Source organism: Nelusetta ayraudi, unplaced genomic scaffold (assembly GCF_046127955.1).
Source record: "Nelusetta ayraudi isolate G7.1 ecotype Tasmania unplaced genomic scaffold, CSIRO-AGI_Nayr_v1 ptg000005l, whole genome shotgun sequence".
Classification (NCBI taxonomy): domain Eukaryota; kingdom Metazoa; phylum Chordata; class Actinopteri; order Tetraodontiformes; family Monacanthidae; genus Nelusetta; species Nelusetta ayraudi.
This window is the reverse complement of record NW_027466055.1, coordinates 3,176,025-3,190,482: the sequence shown is the minus strand read 5'-3', so window position 1 is coordinate 3,190,482 and position 14,458 is coordinate 3,176,025. Positions and strand designations below refer to the sequence as shown.

Below are 14,458 nucleotides of genomic sequence, written 5' to 3'. Positions count from 1 at the left end.
AATTTGTCAGCAAATAATTAATTAATTTGTAAGTCTGTTAGATGTGCAGGAAATACTCCCGTTACTTTCAGTTCCTGTCCATGTATCTCCGTGGGCTGAAAAAGGGATAAAACTAAGAGAACTAAGGATGGAAGACATGCAAGCATTCGGATACCAGTTGATGTTAAATGTTAAGGATGAAGAAAATGAAGCCAAAGAAAAGGAGGAGGATGAAGAAGAAATGCTAATGTAAAAGATCACATATGCTATTAAAAATATTGAGAATTAACAATTAAAAAACAAACAAACATTGCAAAGCCTCTTATGGTTTCAGAGCTCCAAACAGTCCTGACATGCATGAGCCAACAGCAGGACAAGAGTCTGCTGCCTCTTTCCTGGAAATGGCCTTTCGGAGTATTGAAAACAGGACAAATGGCCCAACTATGAATGGAAATGACGCTGGAGACCACGGACAATCAGGTTACATCAGTTTTCAACAAGATAAAGTTTCTGGTCATTCATGACGTATTTTGAGCAGTTTTTGCTCTATAATATTGTGTTTTCATATTTGAACCAATGCTTTGGTGTAATCCTTAATTGTTTTTCTTTTACATTTTAAGTTAAAGTATGATTTCAAGCACGTGTATCAGCACTTTTTAAACAGTATCTCACAAAGTGAAATTATGTTAAACAACATGTCACTGTAAAAAATAATGTCATTGTTTGGCAGCATTATTTTTGTATCATTTATGTAAAGTCCGCTTTCAAATTTACTTAATTTTTCATTATTTTTTTTAAGGATGTTCAGATGCTGAAATACTTGCACTGAGAGCCAAATTACGAATCATGCAAGAGGAAATGGAGCAGGTTTCCAGTGATTACTACAAGAAGGTTCTTCTTTATTTGTCGCTCGTAATGATTCACCTCTCAAGTTTGGCAAACATGTAGGACAGGACTGTGTGCTGTATACCGGCTGAATGAACTGACTGAGACATCCAATGATTTTTAATCAAATATTATTTGGAAATAGCGTCAAAAGCTGATCAACAGCGGAAGGTACTGAAAGACGGGGGGGTATTCTTGGTATCGAAAAACAAAATTTAAGAATATCCTTCCATGATCCTACCTGATCATTTGATGATTATAATGTAAATGCACATTGCATTGTTCATTGGGGGCATTGTTGTTGTTGTAGGACAACGGAAATGCGAAGCTCAATGCACAGATGAAGGAGATGGAGAAAGAGCGTGTCAGGCTGCAGAAAACAACAAGCGTCCAGCAAACACAGATAGAGAAACACAGAGCGTTGGTGGAGGAGTCTGTGCAGAAATGTGCCACTCTTCAACAGCAAGTGCTGGCTTTAAACAAGGTGCAACAGCAGGAAGTTTGAACTATTATTAATTGACTGATCAGTTGAGCTTTCATTATTCTTCCATTGCAAATTCTAAAATGTGTTGTCTCCTGCTGTGCAGGAAATACAAAATCTGAAAAGGTTCCAAAAAGAAGCGGCAGCCATCCACAGCAGCAAGGAGGTTCATCTGAACAGAGCTGTGGAAGAGATGGAGAAGGTGAAGACTCAGCTCAACAAGATACAGCAGATGAACAAGGTGGGTGAAAGTACATGTAAATATAAAACAGTTTTAATGGGATTGTAATGAAGACTATAAGGGCATTGATTTCATAAAAGCCTTTTGGAGCTTAGCTGTTTGTCATGAAAAAAAAAAATCTTATCAGCAAATGTTAGGTGAGGAACACCGGAGTAAAGAAGATCTACTTGCAGAAAACAAGGTGTTGAAAAAACAAAAAGAGGAACTCATTCTGAACTTCAGGAAACAGCACAAACTGACTGACATTCACAAAAGACAAAAGGTAAAAGTCGTGTCGTTATTGCACATTCTGGCTGAGAGTTTGGATCAAAAATACCGACAAGCTTTTTTTTTTTTCTGTTAGATGTATTTTGAGTCTGACAGCCTGCTGTCATTTACAAAGGAGGAGTTCATTAAAGCTCTGGACTGGGGAAACACTCAAGTTTAAATCTCCTTCATGCTTCTGCTGAACGAGCTGCTGTGCTGAGTGAAACATGGCATGGCGCTGGGTTTTTAATATTGAATTAACATTAAACTTGGATTGAAGAGTGATTTCAGCGTGTTTTGTGTTCCTTTTCACACCACTTTGTTCCACCGAACAGTTTTTCACGGTGTTGCTATTGATGTAACGCTTCACTACCCTAAACTGCCACCTAGTGGCAAAGTATGTTGTCGTGAGACGCCTGACAGCCGCAAGAGGTAGAAATTGAATCCCAACAGTGCTTAATCTCGTCCTATTTATGTTTTCACGACAGTTGTTTTAAATGTATGACATTTTTAGGCTTTTATAATATCAACTGTGTAGCCCCTCAATGTGTTTTTATTTGCTGGTTTAACGCTGCTCCAATTCAATGATGCAATGTGAGTTGCATCAGCGCTCACTTTCCAGCTGGAGTTTTGGCAGAGCATTTTTAGGGCGAAGTGAGTGACTGATGTACACCACCAGTCAAAAGTTTAGACACCCTATGAATTGAATGTCTTCTTTCACTACAAGTGCGTGTGTGTGTGTGTGTGCGTGTGCGTGTGCGTGTGCGTGTGCGTGTGTGTGTGTGTGTGAGTAACGCTCGCACCATGACTACGGCCTCATAAAAATGAACACGTCCTCTTTATTCAAACAGTTGTTTGTTGTAATGCACTGCTGTACTTTCGGTAACCACTCAATTGAATGTCGAAAACTCATTCATTTCTTTTCAGTGTGACACGTTGCCCATTTTGATATTTCACGTTTTCCTTGTAGCAGGAAGAGACACGACAAACAGTTTTGTAGTTTCCCACCATCACTGCTTTCACAAATTGGCCCTGTTGGTGTCGGACTGTTTGTAGAAAGTGTCAAAAACACCTTGAGGCGTGCTGTTTTGAAAGGGTCTGCACTCTATTACTTGTTATGAAATGTCTATTTTTAAAAATAAAAATAAAAACTTGTTACTCGCATCTAAGTCCCTGGGTCTTCCTTTGGTTAGATTCACACAGAACTTTGCCTGTTTCCGACTTGGTTGATGTTTGACTATAGCTGAAAGCAACTTTTCAACTGCTAAAATATGCGCCTTGTCCCTCCATTTCTTTGGAAAGAGTCCCTCATTTACAGCACAAGGTTGCTAATAAGTAAACTAGTGTTGCTAAATATGGCTCTTACCTGGGCCTGGACAAAACCCACAGTTTCTCCTGAATCCGAGGTTCAACTATTGGCCGTATCATTTTCTCCAGAACCTTGGAAGAGACTTTATCTTGGGGGGCTGAGGAGTGTGATCGCCTATAATTAGAGCACACCCTCCAGTCCCCCTTCTTGAAAAGAGGAAGCACCACCCAGGTCTGCCAATCCAAAGGCACTGTCCCCAATTGCCAAGCAATGTTTAGTTCGAACACACCTGTGCAAACTCAATGGCAGACGACAGCCAGGTTGGATTTTTTTTTCTTTTTGAATTCAGGGAATCTTGGAATTGGAGTTCAGGTTTTGATTTTTTTTTTTTTGAGTCCTTTTAGTGAATCTGTTTAAATTTTCTGTGGATTTGTGGATTTTTGGGATCAGTTGACATGCAAATAGTAAGACATTTTTTCTCTCAACATCTTGAAGATGTTTTACGTTTTTTTCTACAAATGGATGCACTGAAACCACCGTGGAGTCAATTTATCTCTGCATTCCCCAAATTCTGCCCCCTTGTCTCTCTTCCATTACTCCGACCGCTCTGCTTGTGCAACAATTCTGCATCATCATTGGAATAAAAATAATCAATTCACCCAACAGAGGGCAACATGGTGGCGTAGTGGTTAGCACTGCTACCTCACAGCAAGAAGGTTGTGGGTTTGATTTCAGGCCATGGGACCTTTCTGTGTGGACTTTGCATGTTCTCCATGTGTCTGCGTGGGTTCTCTCCGGGTTCCCCCCCCCAGTCCAAAACCATGCACGTAAGTTGAATTGCAAACTCTAAATTGTCCGTAGGTGTGTATGCGAGTACAAATGGTTGTTTGTCTCTGTGGCCCTGCAATGAACTGGCGACTCGACCAGGGTGTCACCCTGCCTTCGCCCTATGATAGCGGAGAGAGGCTCCAGCAGGACCCTGAGCTCAGGAAGAAGTGGGTATAGAAAATGGATGGATGGAATTCAACAGGTGGATCCTGAACCAAACTCTCTGGTCGTATCACTCCGGAGCAGAAATCCTTATGATCGAAAGGCAGCCTTTTTTGTTACTATTTAAAAAAAAAAAAAAATCCTTCCTGGATCATTAAATATCTATTTATTAAGGTTCACTTCTCACTCTTACATATATTCTGATCTAGAAAAAACATCCACACACACACACACAAAATAACACATTTTGGTCAAAACATAACTGGAAACCCACCCCTCCCCCACCCACCCACCTCCCAACCCAAAAAAACAGAAAAAAAGAATTCCAACTTATCTACACGTCACTTTGCTTCAGTGAGACCAACACGACACTCACGCCGAGCCAAACTCATGCAGCAGCTCTCCCCCACATCAACATCTTCAACAGCTGTTTTTTTTTTTTTTGTGTTGCTATTGTGACAAAAATAGCATTCATTCATTCATTCATTCATGGGTGTGGATAGTGCACTTAGACCGTGGTGATGCACGTTGCATTGGCTAAAAACAAACCAAACAAACAGAACACAATCAGAAGATCATCGCTGACCAAACCATGAAACTCTCAGTGTTTGTTTTACCACATGGTCAACTGTTGATTGCAGCGTTGCCAAATTTTGGTTTTTGGAAATGGATTTTACAGAGGAAAAAAACCAAAAAAAAACAAAAACACCTGGAACAAAACAATGGAGGAAAACAAAACCTCAGCATGAACTACAGCTGAACAAAATAGAAAAGTGAGTGATTTGAAACAACGTGGTGAAACCAAAACACCTTACTGCTGATGTGGAAAAATAACGAAACAACATGAAAACAGGAAAGTGCTAGTTATTTTTTTTTCTTCTTCTTGAAGTTAAGCATGAACAGATTTGTAAGTCACGTTGAACCAAACGTCAAAAGAACCAGAAGCCCCTCTGAAGATGAAAACAGAGCTGAGTGATGCAGCAAGGTCTCTCATCCTCTCTCTGCCAGATCTCCATGCCGTGTGTCCCGAGGTGGTGGTGGTGGTGGTGGAAGGAGGGGAAAAAAAAGAGCACCAGAAGAGAGCTGGGCTGCTGCAGGGCTGCGATACTTGTTGTTTTATTCATTTATTTTTTTTTGGGGGGTGGGGGGGTGATGGGTGGGGGGTGGGGCGGCTGTACACTCGCTGCGAGGAAAAGCATGGCAGTAACAGCAGCTCCCTTTAGGCAACATAGTGGTACTGGTTAGGAGTCTCTTTGTCCCGCTCCATGTAGTCCCTGTCGATGAGCGACTCGATCCGCTTCTTCAGGTCGCCCGGCTGTGAAAGCAGAAGCCGAGTGAGGTCGGGTCAGTGTGTTGAAGGCGAGGAGTCGGAGAAAACTTTAGTTGTGACACAGGGAATTTGTCATGACCGATACCAGCTGCACTGCCAACATGATGTTGATGATGATGGGTAGAAAATTTCTGTTGTTGACCTCCCTTGCTGTTGAATTCACAACATTTACGCTGACGGGTTGACGCTCAAGGTTTCTTTTTGCCTTGGTTTTTGTGTGGTCTAACTCAGGGGTGAGCAAACTTTTTGACTGCTGGGCCACAATGGGTTATAAAAAGAAAGAAAGAACGGAGTGTTTTGGTGACCCACCAACCACCATTGGAGGAAAAAATATATGTATGAAGGATAAATAGAAAACGTGCTTTAATGTTGATTGAAAATGAACAAAAGCGTGACAACAAAAACTGTGTCTTTGAAGCCTCAAGGCATTTAGCTCTTTATTGACATGACACTTAAAACACTGAAAAAAAATGGACGAAATACAGCTATTTTATGACTGACTGACTATTAATATCATTCCTTCGAGTATTCCTTCTGGGCTGGATTAAAAAGCTAAACGGGCCACACATGGCGCCCTGGCCGTAGTTTGCTCACCCCTGCTCGAACTTCTTCTTTCACATTTTATCATCCAGCCACGTCGCGGTCCATCAACAAATTCAATTCAATCAAAAAAAACTCCAACAACAAAGCTCATAAACTCCGACCCTTTGAAAGAAATGCTCTTAATGCACTTTTCTCAACTTTGATATAATTTACATCGAGGTGTAAAAGAGTGAGCCTGCTCTAAATAATAACAATAAGAGCTCTTACCTTGACGGGGAATTTCAGCTGGTTGTACAGCTCTGAAACAAGCAGGTTGTGGCTGAGGGTCTTGCGCATTTTCATGATGCGCACCACGGCGGCGTCGATCTGGTACTGCCGGTCCTGGAAGACGCGCTCTGTGGTGCTCACCTGCTCCTCCACCTGGAGACACGGCGCAGTCGCATTTTAGCTCCCAGTGGCTAAATTACACTAAGACAGCGTTTCTCAACTGGTGGGTCGCGACCCAAATGTGGGTGTATATATGCATATATATATATATATGATTTCAAATATTTTAGAATTCACGATAAGGGAAATAAAACTATCGGTCCTGAGACTGCACCAGTTGAGAAGCACTGGACTAAGAGACGCAGCTGCTTCCTGTTTTTACCGTTTCTTTCATTTGGATCTGATTAATCTTGATGCGAAACAGCTTGTGTTTGAAGTCGTTGTTGAAATTGAAGCGGTCTCCGTCTTCCACGTCCTTCCCTCGGGGGTTCTTGTTGAGGACGCGGGCCTTTCCACAGGCCAGGGACTGCAGCGTCCGTCGGAGCTCTCCCTCCTCTGTGCCGGTTTCAGAGGGAACGTTGGGAACGGTGGTTAGACACCAGAAAACCACAGCGACAACAATTACACATTTAGAGTATTTGTTGTTGTTGAAGTTACCAATGCCAGTGGCTGTGCGAATCTCCTCCACACTGAATTCCTCCCCCTCGTTGAACATCAGCAGCACCAGTGTCTGGAACAGGGAAACCTGCAGCTCCTTCTTGCCCTGCGGTGAGGTAATTAGTACATTTAAGGGAGGTGCACAATGCAAGTGCAGTGTGTGTTTCTTGTTTTGCGCGATCCAACACTCTTTATCACCTCTTTGAACTCGGCCTTGAGCACCGAGTGACCCAGAGTCGGCTGCCACTGCAGCTTCCTGCCGCTGTGCTTTCCCAGGTAGAACAGCTTGAACACCTCCTGCAGTTTAACCATCTGCCACGAGATACAGAAAAACAACAACAACACCACATCTGTTGCAGGTGAAGATGGTCAGCAGCCATTGTCCAAAGCTTATCATGAACACACAATCTGTCAGGAGCGAAAAAGCCTTTGCAGCGATTAAAAAGAGGGTTCAAATTGAGAATGCAGCTTTAGTTTAAATGCGGTTACAATTTTTCCATGACCCCTGGTCTACTGTTTGTCATGGGGGTTGAATAACAGACAAACAGACAGAAAAATAGATTAGATTAGATAGAATAACACTCACCTCTGTGGGTAGGTGGACCTCCATGGGTGTGTACGAAGGCCAGTAGCCCATTGTGAGGATGTTGACAGTGAGCTCTATGTTGCTTGGATCACTCTGGTTCTGTATATACTGCGTGAAAAAGATGACGAAAAGACGAGAAGTTAAACGACAACGTCATGCGCGCACACACATAGACACACAGACAAGAGCTCAGATCCTCTAAAATACCTGTTTGAACTGGATCATTATGTCTTTGGACAGCTCCATGTCCTTGAACATCCCCTCAAGCTTACTGGTGAATGCTGCTCCACATTCTGCAAAAAGAAGCAACCAAACAAAACATATGGATATGCAGATATTTAACAACTCGTACTCAGGATTTAACCTAAAATACTAGATGTGTTCCTGGATAGTCGGTCGATGAGCAACGTCTGCACGCCAAGTTGCAAAACCCCAGTCAAAAGTGCAGTTACAAACTTGATAGAGCAGCTTTCCTCATCTCCCCCCACACAAAGGACCAGGATGTTAGAAACAATGTTCTCATCTTGTCGTCTCCATGTGAGGAGATACTTTAACAACTTAGGCTTGTTTTACTGTCAAATAACATCCTGTCTAAACCCCCCCCCCCCCCCCCCCCCGAGACATTCCACTCACCATGTTTGAGCTTCGACAGCATCGACTTCTCAGCGTCGACAGAGGCACTCTTGCCAACCAGGAGACGTTTGGCCAAGTCTTTCTTGTAAAAAGCTTCAAAGACATCTTTTCCTACGAAAGTTCAGATATAAAAAAAAAATATGTCGTAAAAGAAATATATCAATGAGAACGCCAACACGCCATTAACTTTGAAATGATAAAGAACAATAAATAAGGATGAAAGCACTAATGTGGAGTCCCCAGTGGTACATATACTATAAATAGTATATTGGGCTAAACAGATAATACGTCAATACACACGCACCGAAGTACACGCATACAAAAGAGCAACTGACCATGTATGAACCGGAAGATGATCATGATCTTGTCCAGGATCCTCTCCAGCTCCTCCTCTGTCGCCTCTTTGTTCCCTGCTCTTAATTTGGAGTCGACATATTTCGCTGTATGGGAAGCAAAATCACAATTATTACGCTGGGAGGTTGCAAACTACCAACATTTGCTTTTGTTTAGAGTGAAAGAAGGCCTTAATTGCATCTCCCAATCACCACCACTGCCACCAATACCAACCAATGAGTTCAGCCGGTTTGTTGGGCCTTTTATTGATGAAGGTCTCAAAGGCCTCCTTCATGGCATTGATGAATCCCTCATTCCGGGTGAAGCAGCTTTGCGCCACGTTGTCCATCTTGTCCTTGAAGTCCAGCAGGTCTTGCACCATGTCCTTGTCTTTTTCTGGGGTGCACACTATCTCTCCTCCAAACGTCTAAGGCGAGAGAGCAGCTCGACGTGAGGGGGACAGACCAGTGTTTTCCTTGTCGTGTCTGAAGGTGGGTGCGTACCTTTATGTAATCCCTCCAGAACTGCAGCAGCGTGGGGAGACCTCCTTTGACCTTGCTAAAGAGCTGGTAGAGGAGGGTCAGCTCAGTGACGCGATTTTCATCGAGCAGGGTGCTCAGACCTGGCAGGACAAAAATCAAAAGCACTTAAGACACTCACCATATATATAGTGAACTGCATTTTCACAATTCATATTTATGACCATGTCATTGTGACAAGGTTGAAAAAAAAAAAAATGACAGGACTGACTGAATTGTACACAAAACACTCATGTTGTGAATCAAACTGCAACTCCATGCATGATGAGTTCAAACAGGCCTCATTTAGATTTAAAGTCAAAGCAAACAAAGAGCAAAAAGTCGCAGTTACAGTGAATCACCGTCAGATTCAACTGAGTTCTGTTTAGCCACAAACTGCAACTTCATTGTCAGATTTTAAATATCTATGCATTTATCAGACTTACCCTTTTGTAGTATTGCCGTCATATGTTCTCCTAAAAGTTGTTTTTCAACGGAGCTAATAAGAGGTTTCCTGCGGAATTAAAAGAAAAATATTGGTTCATCTGAAGGGTGAAATAAAGGTTTAACAAAAGACAATGACAAAGGTCTAGAGCAGTGGTGCTGAACAGGTGGAGTCTCAGAACTCACCTTCTATCCCTTATCTGGAGGTCTGGAGCCAAATTTATTCCACAGCACTCAAATTTATTTCACAACAATTTCGCTATAAATGTATGTATCTAAAATCCTTTAAAAAATAGAAAAATAAATAAATAAAGGGAAACTGCCCGGGGAGCCGCAACCCAATCAAAACAGCTCTGCGACCCACTTTTGGGGTCACGACCCACCAGTTGAGAAAGGCTGGTGCAGAGAGGAAAAAAAGAGGAAAAAACCAGATGGAACTTACTGTGTGCTCTGGTCGAGGTAGCTCATGATGCGATCATTCTCCTCTTCTAAACGCCGAGCCACGTGATGCAGGTACTCAGGCACCTTTACGGCAGAGAAGCAGTCAGACCCAGGTCATCCCGTGTCACCACATCCAACCACTGACTGGACGACAGCCAGTGTGCGAAACACCCCACAATATTCGGCTGATTGTTCCTCACTACTACTCTCAATATTCTGAACATACAGGAGGCCTAGAATAACCTTACAATATGTCACAGGTGCAAATCCATGGCAGTCAGTATCTGTGGCCTACGTAACACAGACGCACGCAAGTAACATTTTTGATAACCTTATATATCCTTCAGTATTCATAAAGCAAAACAGTGACATAGGAGGTTTGCATTCAATATGGCCCATCGGTCTAATGGGTTCATTTGAGCCAACAGTATTTCTCACACTGACGACAGCCGCACTCACATCTCTCTCCTGCATCAGCCGCTGTCCCTCTGCTGCATACAGGCGGTTGGTCTCAGCCAGGAATCTTTCTTCAAAGGACTCCCTGTAAACCTGAACAAAAACGGAAAGATCACAAACGGGCTCATATTTGTTTCGTCCGCATCATAAATTGTGTTGATGATTATTTTTTTTCCTACCTGCAGATCCGACAGCATGCCCAGCAGACTCCGCAGTAAGCTGCGGTCTATTGTCTCCCCGTTGCGCTCCAGCTCGATTTGCTCCAGGATGCCGTCGACAGTGCGCTTCTGCACTGCCCTGTCACCCACAATGTGGGTTCGGAAGAGTTCCAAGCCCGTGTCCCTGCAGCATGCACAGAAGATAAGCCTTGTGCCACGCTCCTCATGACAGCGTATTTCAACTGTTGTGCCCGTGGCACAGTAGTGCACCGTGAGATAATGACAGGTGAAAATTATCCAATTTCACATAATTGGTCTAAAAAACCCAAAAACCAATACAAACAACATTGTCGAGTGACTGTACTTTAAAGCCTGGGCGCATCTAAACAGGTCCAGGTTTCACGCTGAGTGAGTATGAATACATTTAAAAGACTACATTGTCATTATTAGGGATTTTTTTCCAAGTAAAAAAAAAACCCAATGTGCCATGGCTCAAAAAAGGTTGAGAAACATAGCCTTAAGGAACAGAAAACCCAAGAAAAACACAAGCAAACTCTTCAATTTACCAAATGGAGGGGAGTAAGGAGTTCTGAAGGACATAGGTGCGATCCAAGAAAAGAAAGATACTGCGGATCATTATCTGCAAGGTAAAACACACACAAAAAAGTCACAGCTTTCAGTTGGGCGTTAAACCACTGGTGATGTGCTCAGCCAGCCAACAGAAAAAAGAAGAGACTTACAGTTTGCCTGCAGTGATCCTGCCAGCAACGATTCATTCGCTTCAAGAAAGAAAGGTTGTCCAATGACTCTGTGGACGTCACATTAAGGAGAATTTTCCCACTTGGTTGGTAAATGGAAAATGTAATTCTTAGGGGGCCTTAACCTCAGGATCGGCAACTCGTATAAACAGTGATTAAACCTCAGTCTGAAACTGTGTTGTTTTCATCTGCATTGAATATGCAAGATTTGTGAGATCCTTTTGTCAATAGTGTAGAAGGTCTAAAATGCAAAAGGCCTGAAAAGTATTTTTTTTTTTTTAAATAGAAAAATAAATGAGTGCGCAAGTCAAGTTTCCTGTGAAACAAAAATATCAGAAAGATTGTTCTTCAAAAAGATGATCTTATTATTGGTCTTATTGCTTAAGGTGTCAAACTCTCCTCCCTGACTTGCAAATCACATGCATTTCTAACAGAAGTGAACTGGACAAGTGTTGCCTTACAAGAAAGAAACGCCTAAATTCTATGAGGTGAGTTTAAAGCTGCTGGTGTGTTTGCTGTGGTTTACAGTCAGCTCCGTGCAAACCTGCATCATATTGGTTGAACTTAAATTTAAGGGACAAACAAGGGTTTTACAAAAAGACTTGTGGTTTAAAACCGAGAACCCCCAATTAAAGGAAAAAAAAAAAACACTTGGAAAGAAAAGTTGTTTCTTACAACCGGCAAAATTTGCATATTGGTGATGCAAATTTACTGATATATACTGATGCATCCAGCAAATAACATGCATGTCATGACGTTGTAAAAAAAGGATATTCTCTGAACTGGTGGATCTGAGCCTGCACGTGATCTTCACAGACCTGACGCAGCTGCTTGTACAGCGTGGGGGAAACTTTATACGAACAAAGGTTCTCTACTGCCTGCAAGCACAAGAGAGCACAAAGGAAATACAATTATACCTGCTGTCAACAATGGTGAGGGAAACATGAAAGACGTAATATTATTTGCATCTTGAATCGAAGACGGCAAAACTACTACTTCTTGAAACAACACTAAAAAAAAAAATTAGGATTATTGTTTTCTGAAAGAAAATGTTTCTGTCTGTGTATTTTCAATACTAGAAAAAAAAAAAAAAAAAAAAGTTCAATTTTAAGTCAGATGTATGAGTTCTGTGAAGGGATTATGGATAAATACAAGTAAAGGTGCCTGACCAGCATTTATAGTACTGGTAGAAGCTACACGGTGGCTACATTTCAACACTGATTTTCCAGGGGTGGCGGGCAAACCTGATAAAGCTCTTCCAGATTGTACTTGATTGATGTGCTGTTCTGGATGGCACCAACAGCGTCCCGTAACTTCAGCCATGTGTCTTCAGTGTAATTCTCAGCTAGTTTTGGTCTGTCTGTAACAATAACAACAACAACAACAACAACAAAAAAGGACACTGTTTATTTAGAGCTTGGACACAGTGGAACTTGTACAAGAGAGAATTCTGACAAACACAGGCCAAATGTGACTAAATCTTTTTCGAAGCTGTTGGAGGCAACAAGCATTGTGCAAATATTGCAGTTAACCAACATCATCTGTTATCATTTGCACATGGCGTCAGACAGAGACAGGGGGGCCAAGTGATTTATTGACCTTTACGAAAACCTAATTTCAAAACAGGAAAATAAAGTCACACACACACACACACACACACACACACACACACACACACACACACACACACACACACACACACACACACACAGCCGTGATACTAACAAGAAAAAACACTTTCTAGATGTGTCACAACAACATGATCAAAAAAAAAGTTAAGTTGCACAGTGATGTACATGGAAATAGATGAAACAATACCTTTAAAATTTTTGATCACTAATTTCTTTGAAGCACCACTTTTGTTTGAGCCCAAAGCGGAGGTCCGGGCCATGCCGTTGGGGTTGTGTTCCGTGATAGCCGAGAAGTTGGCTCTCTTGTCCTGTCGGGTGTCCTCAGCCATGATCAGATTAGCGATTTAGCAGCGTACCGCTGTATGTTTCCGTTGTTTTTGCTCAGTTACTGACTGATTGTTTTCACAGCCCCGTTTACTTTGACATTCACGCAGCCAATTGTTTTTGTTTCAACCGCCCGTCTCTTTCTGTAGCCAGGCGCAGACACCGGCAAAGTACGTGAAAGACTTTCCCAAACCAAAAAACGTCCAATGTTGGGTTCATCAATAAAGAAAATGAAACAAGTGCTGTGTGTTTAGTAAATAAATAGCGAGCTAACGCTCGAACTGCAGCTGCAGCACACTTAAGCTGCTACCAGTTTCCGTCTTCTCCAGAAAAACTTTCGCTGTACACGTCGTCCATGTCATAATTAACATACCTACTTGAATACTTTAACTCAAGTTATTTCGACGAGACGAAACACGCAATCTGAAATGAGGCATCGTTAGGCGTTAACACAACACAAAATACAACCGGTGTGCTTTCTTTACGCCATTTAGCCAGCTAGCACAACAAAATGGCCTTTCTTCGGTTCGGCTACACAGGTGCATCTTGGGGGAAAAACGTCGGAGTTGCGTTCAGCTTCCGCTCGGACTTTCCGTCACTGTTCGGTCGCCGTCCAAATACAATAACGGAAGTTCACCGCCGTCAACGGCCACATATTGATTTAAAATGTACCAGTTAAAAGCAACGTTCTCTTAGTTCCATTCATTGTTCAGACATTTCTTCTTCACTGAGGCGTCATCATAAATAAAGTGAGGCATTGTCCATTAGGCATTTCAATGCGTCGAGTATCATGTCTCGAGCTGCGTCATTTGATTGGTTTTTGTTTGTTTGTTTTTTAATAGATGATGAAGAAGAAGAGAGTCATTTGATATTTTCTATAGGTGGAGAAGAAGAAGAAGAAGAAGAAGAAGAAGAAGAAGAAGAAGAAGAAGAAGAAGAAGAAGAAGTCTTTATTAATCCCACACTGGGGAAATTTGCATTATTACAGCAACAATACAGTTGAATGTGAAGAAGAATAAGAATTATATTGACAGTTGGATTGTTTTACAAGTTATGTACACAATAATGACACATACGTGTTTTATTGCGCCTCTATGAAATTTACGTATACGAGAAGAGGATTTTTTTTATTTATTTTTTTTACTGCGTATTGAAACGTTCTAATACAACAGTTGTCAGGTGCAACAATTTTAACGTAAATATTTTGGTTTAATACACACAAGGTGTTTTAAAGACACATGAGAGCAT

General features: G+C 41.9%; 2 protein-coding genes across 2 annotated transcripts; one reads left to right on the top strand and one right to left on the bottom strand.

Annotated features, from left to right (window-relative positions):
- Positions 1-73: 73 nt before the first annotated feature.
- On the top strand, positions 74-2,117 carry LOC142903693 (testis-expressed protein 9-like). The gene is made up of 7 exons (XM_076049475.1): positions 74-228; positions 314-459; positions 779-870; positions 1,175-1,348; positions 1,452-1,586; positions 1,714-1,848; positions 1,930-2,117. Exons 1-7 carry the CDS (start codon positions 128-130, stop codon positions 2,011-2,013), a joined length of 867 nt encoding a protein of 288 aa, XP_075905590.1. The 5' UTR covers positions 74-127; the 3' UTR covers positions 2,014-2,117.
- Positions 2,118-4,280: 2,163 nt separating this feature from the next.
- On the bottom strand, positions 4,281-13,772 carry cul4a (cullin 4A). Its single transcript, XM_076049379.1, has 20 exons — positions 13,074-13,772; positions 12,500-12,615; positions 12,030-12,133; positions 11,238-11,307; positions 11,064-11,137; positions 10,519-10,681; positions 10,343-10,432; positions 9,885-9,967; positions 9,445-9,512; positions 8,984-9,102; positions 8,715-8,907; positions 8,483-8,587; positions 8,148-8,258; positions 7,722-7,807; positions 7,515-7,622; positions 7,127-7,240; positions 6,929-7,034; positions 6,654-6,826; positions 6,272-6,424; positions 4,281-5,446 (listed from the first exon to the last, which is right to left on the bottom strand). The coding sequence occupies exons 1-20, from the start codon at positions 13,213-13,215 to the stop codon at positions 5,351-5,353; spliced, it is 2,274 nt and encodes a 757-aa protein (XP_075905494.1). The 5' UTR covers positions 13,216-13,772; the 3' UTR covers positions 4,281-5,350.
- Between the last annotated feature and the right edge of the window lie 686 nt (positions 13,773-14,458).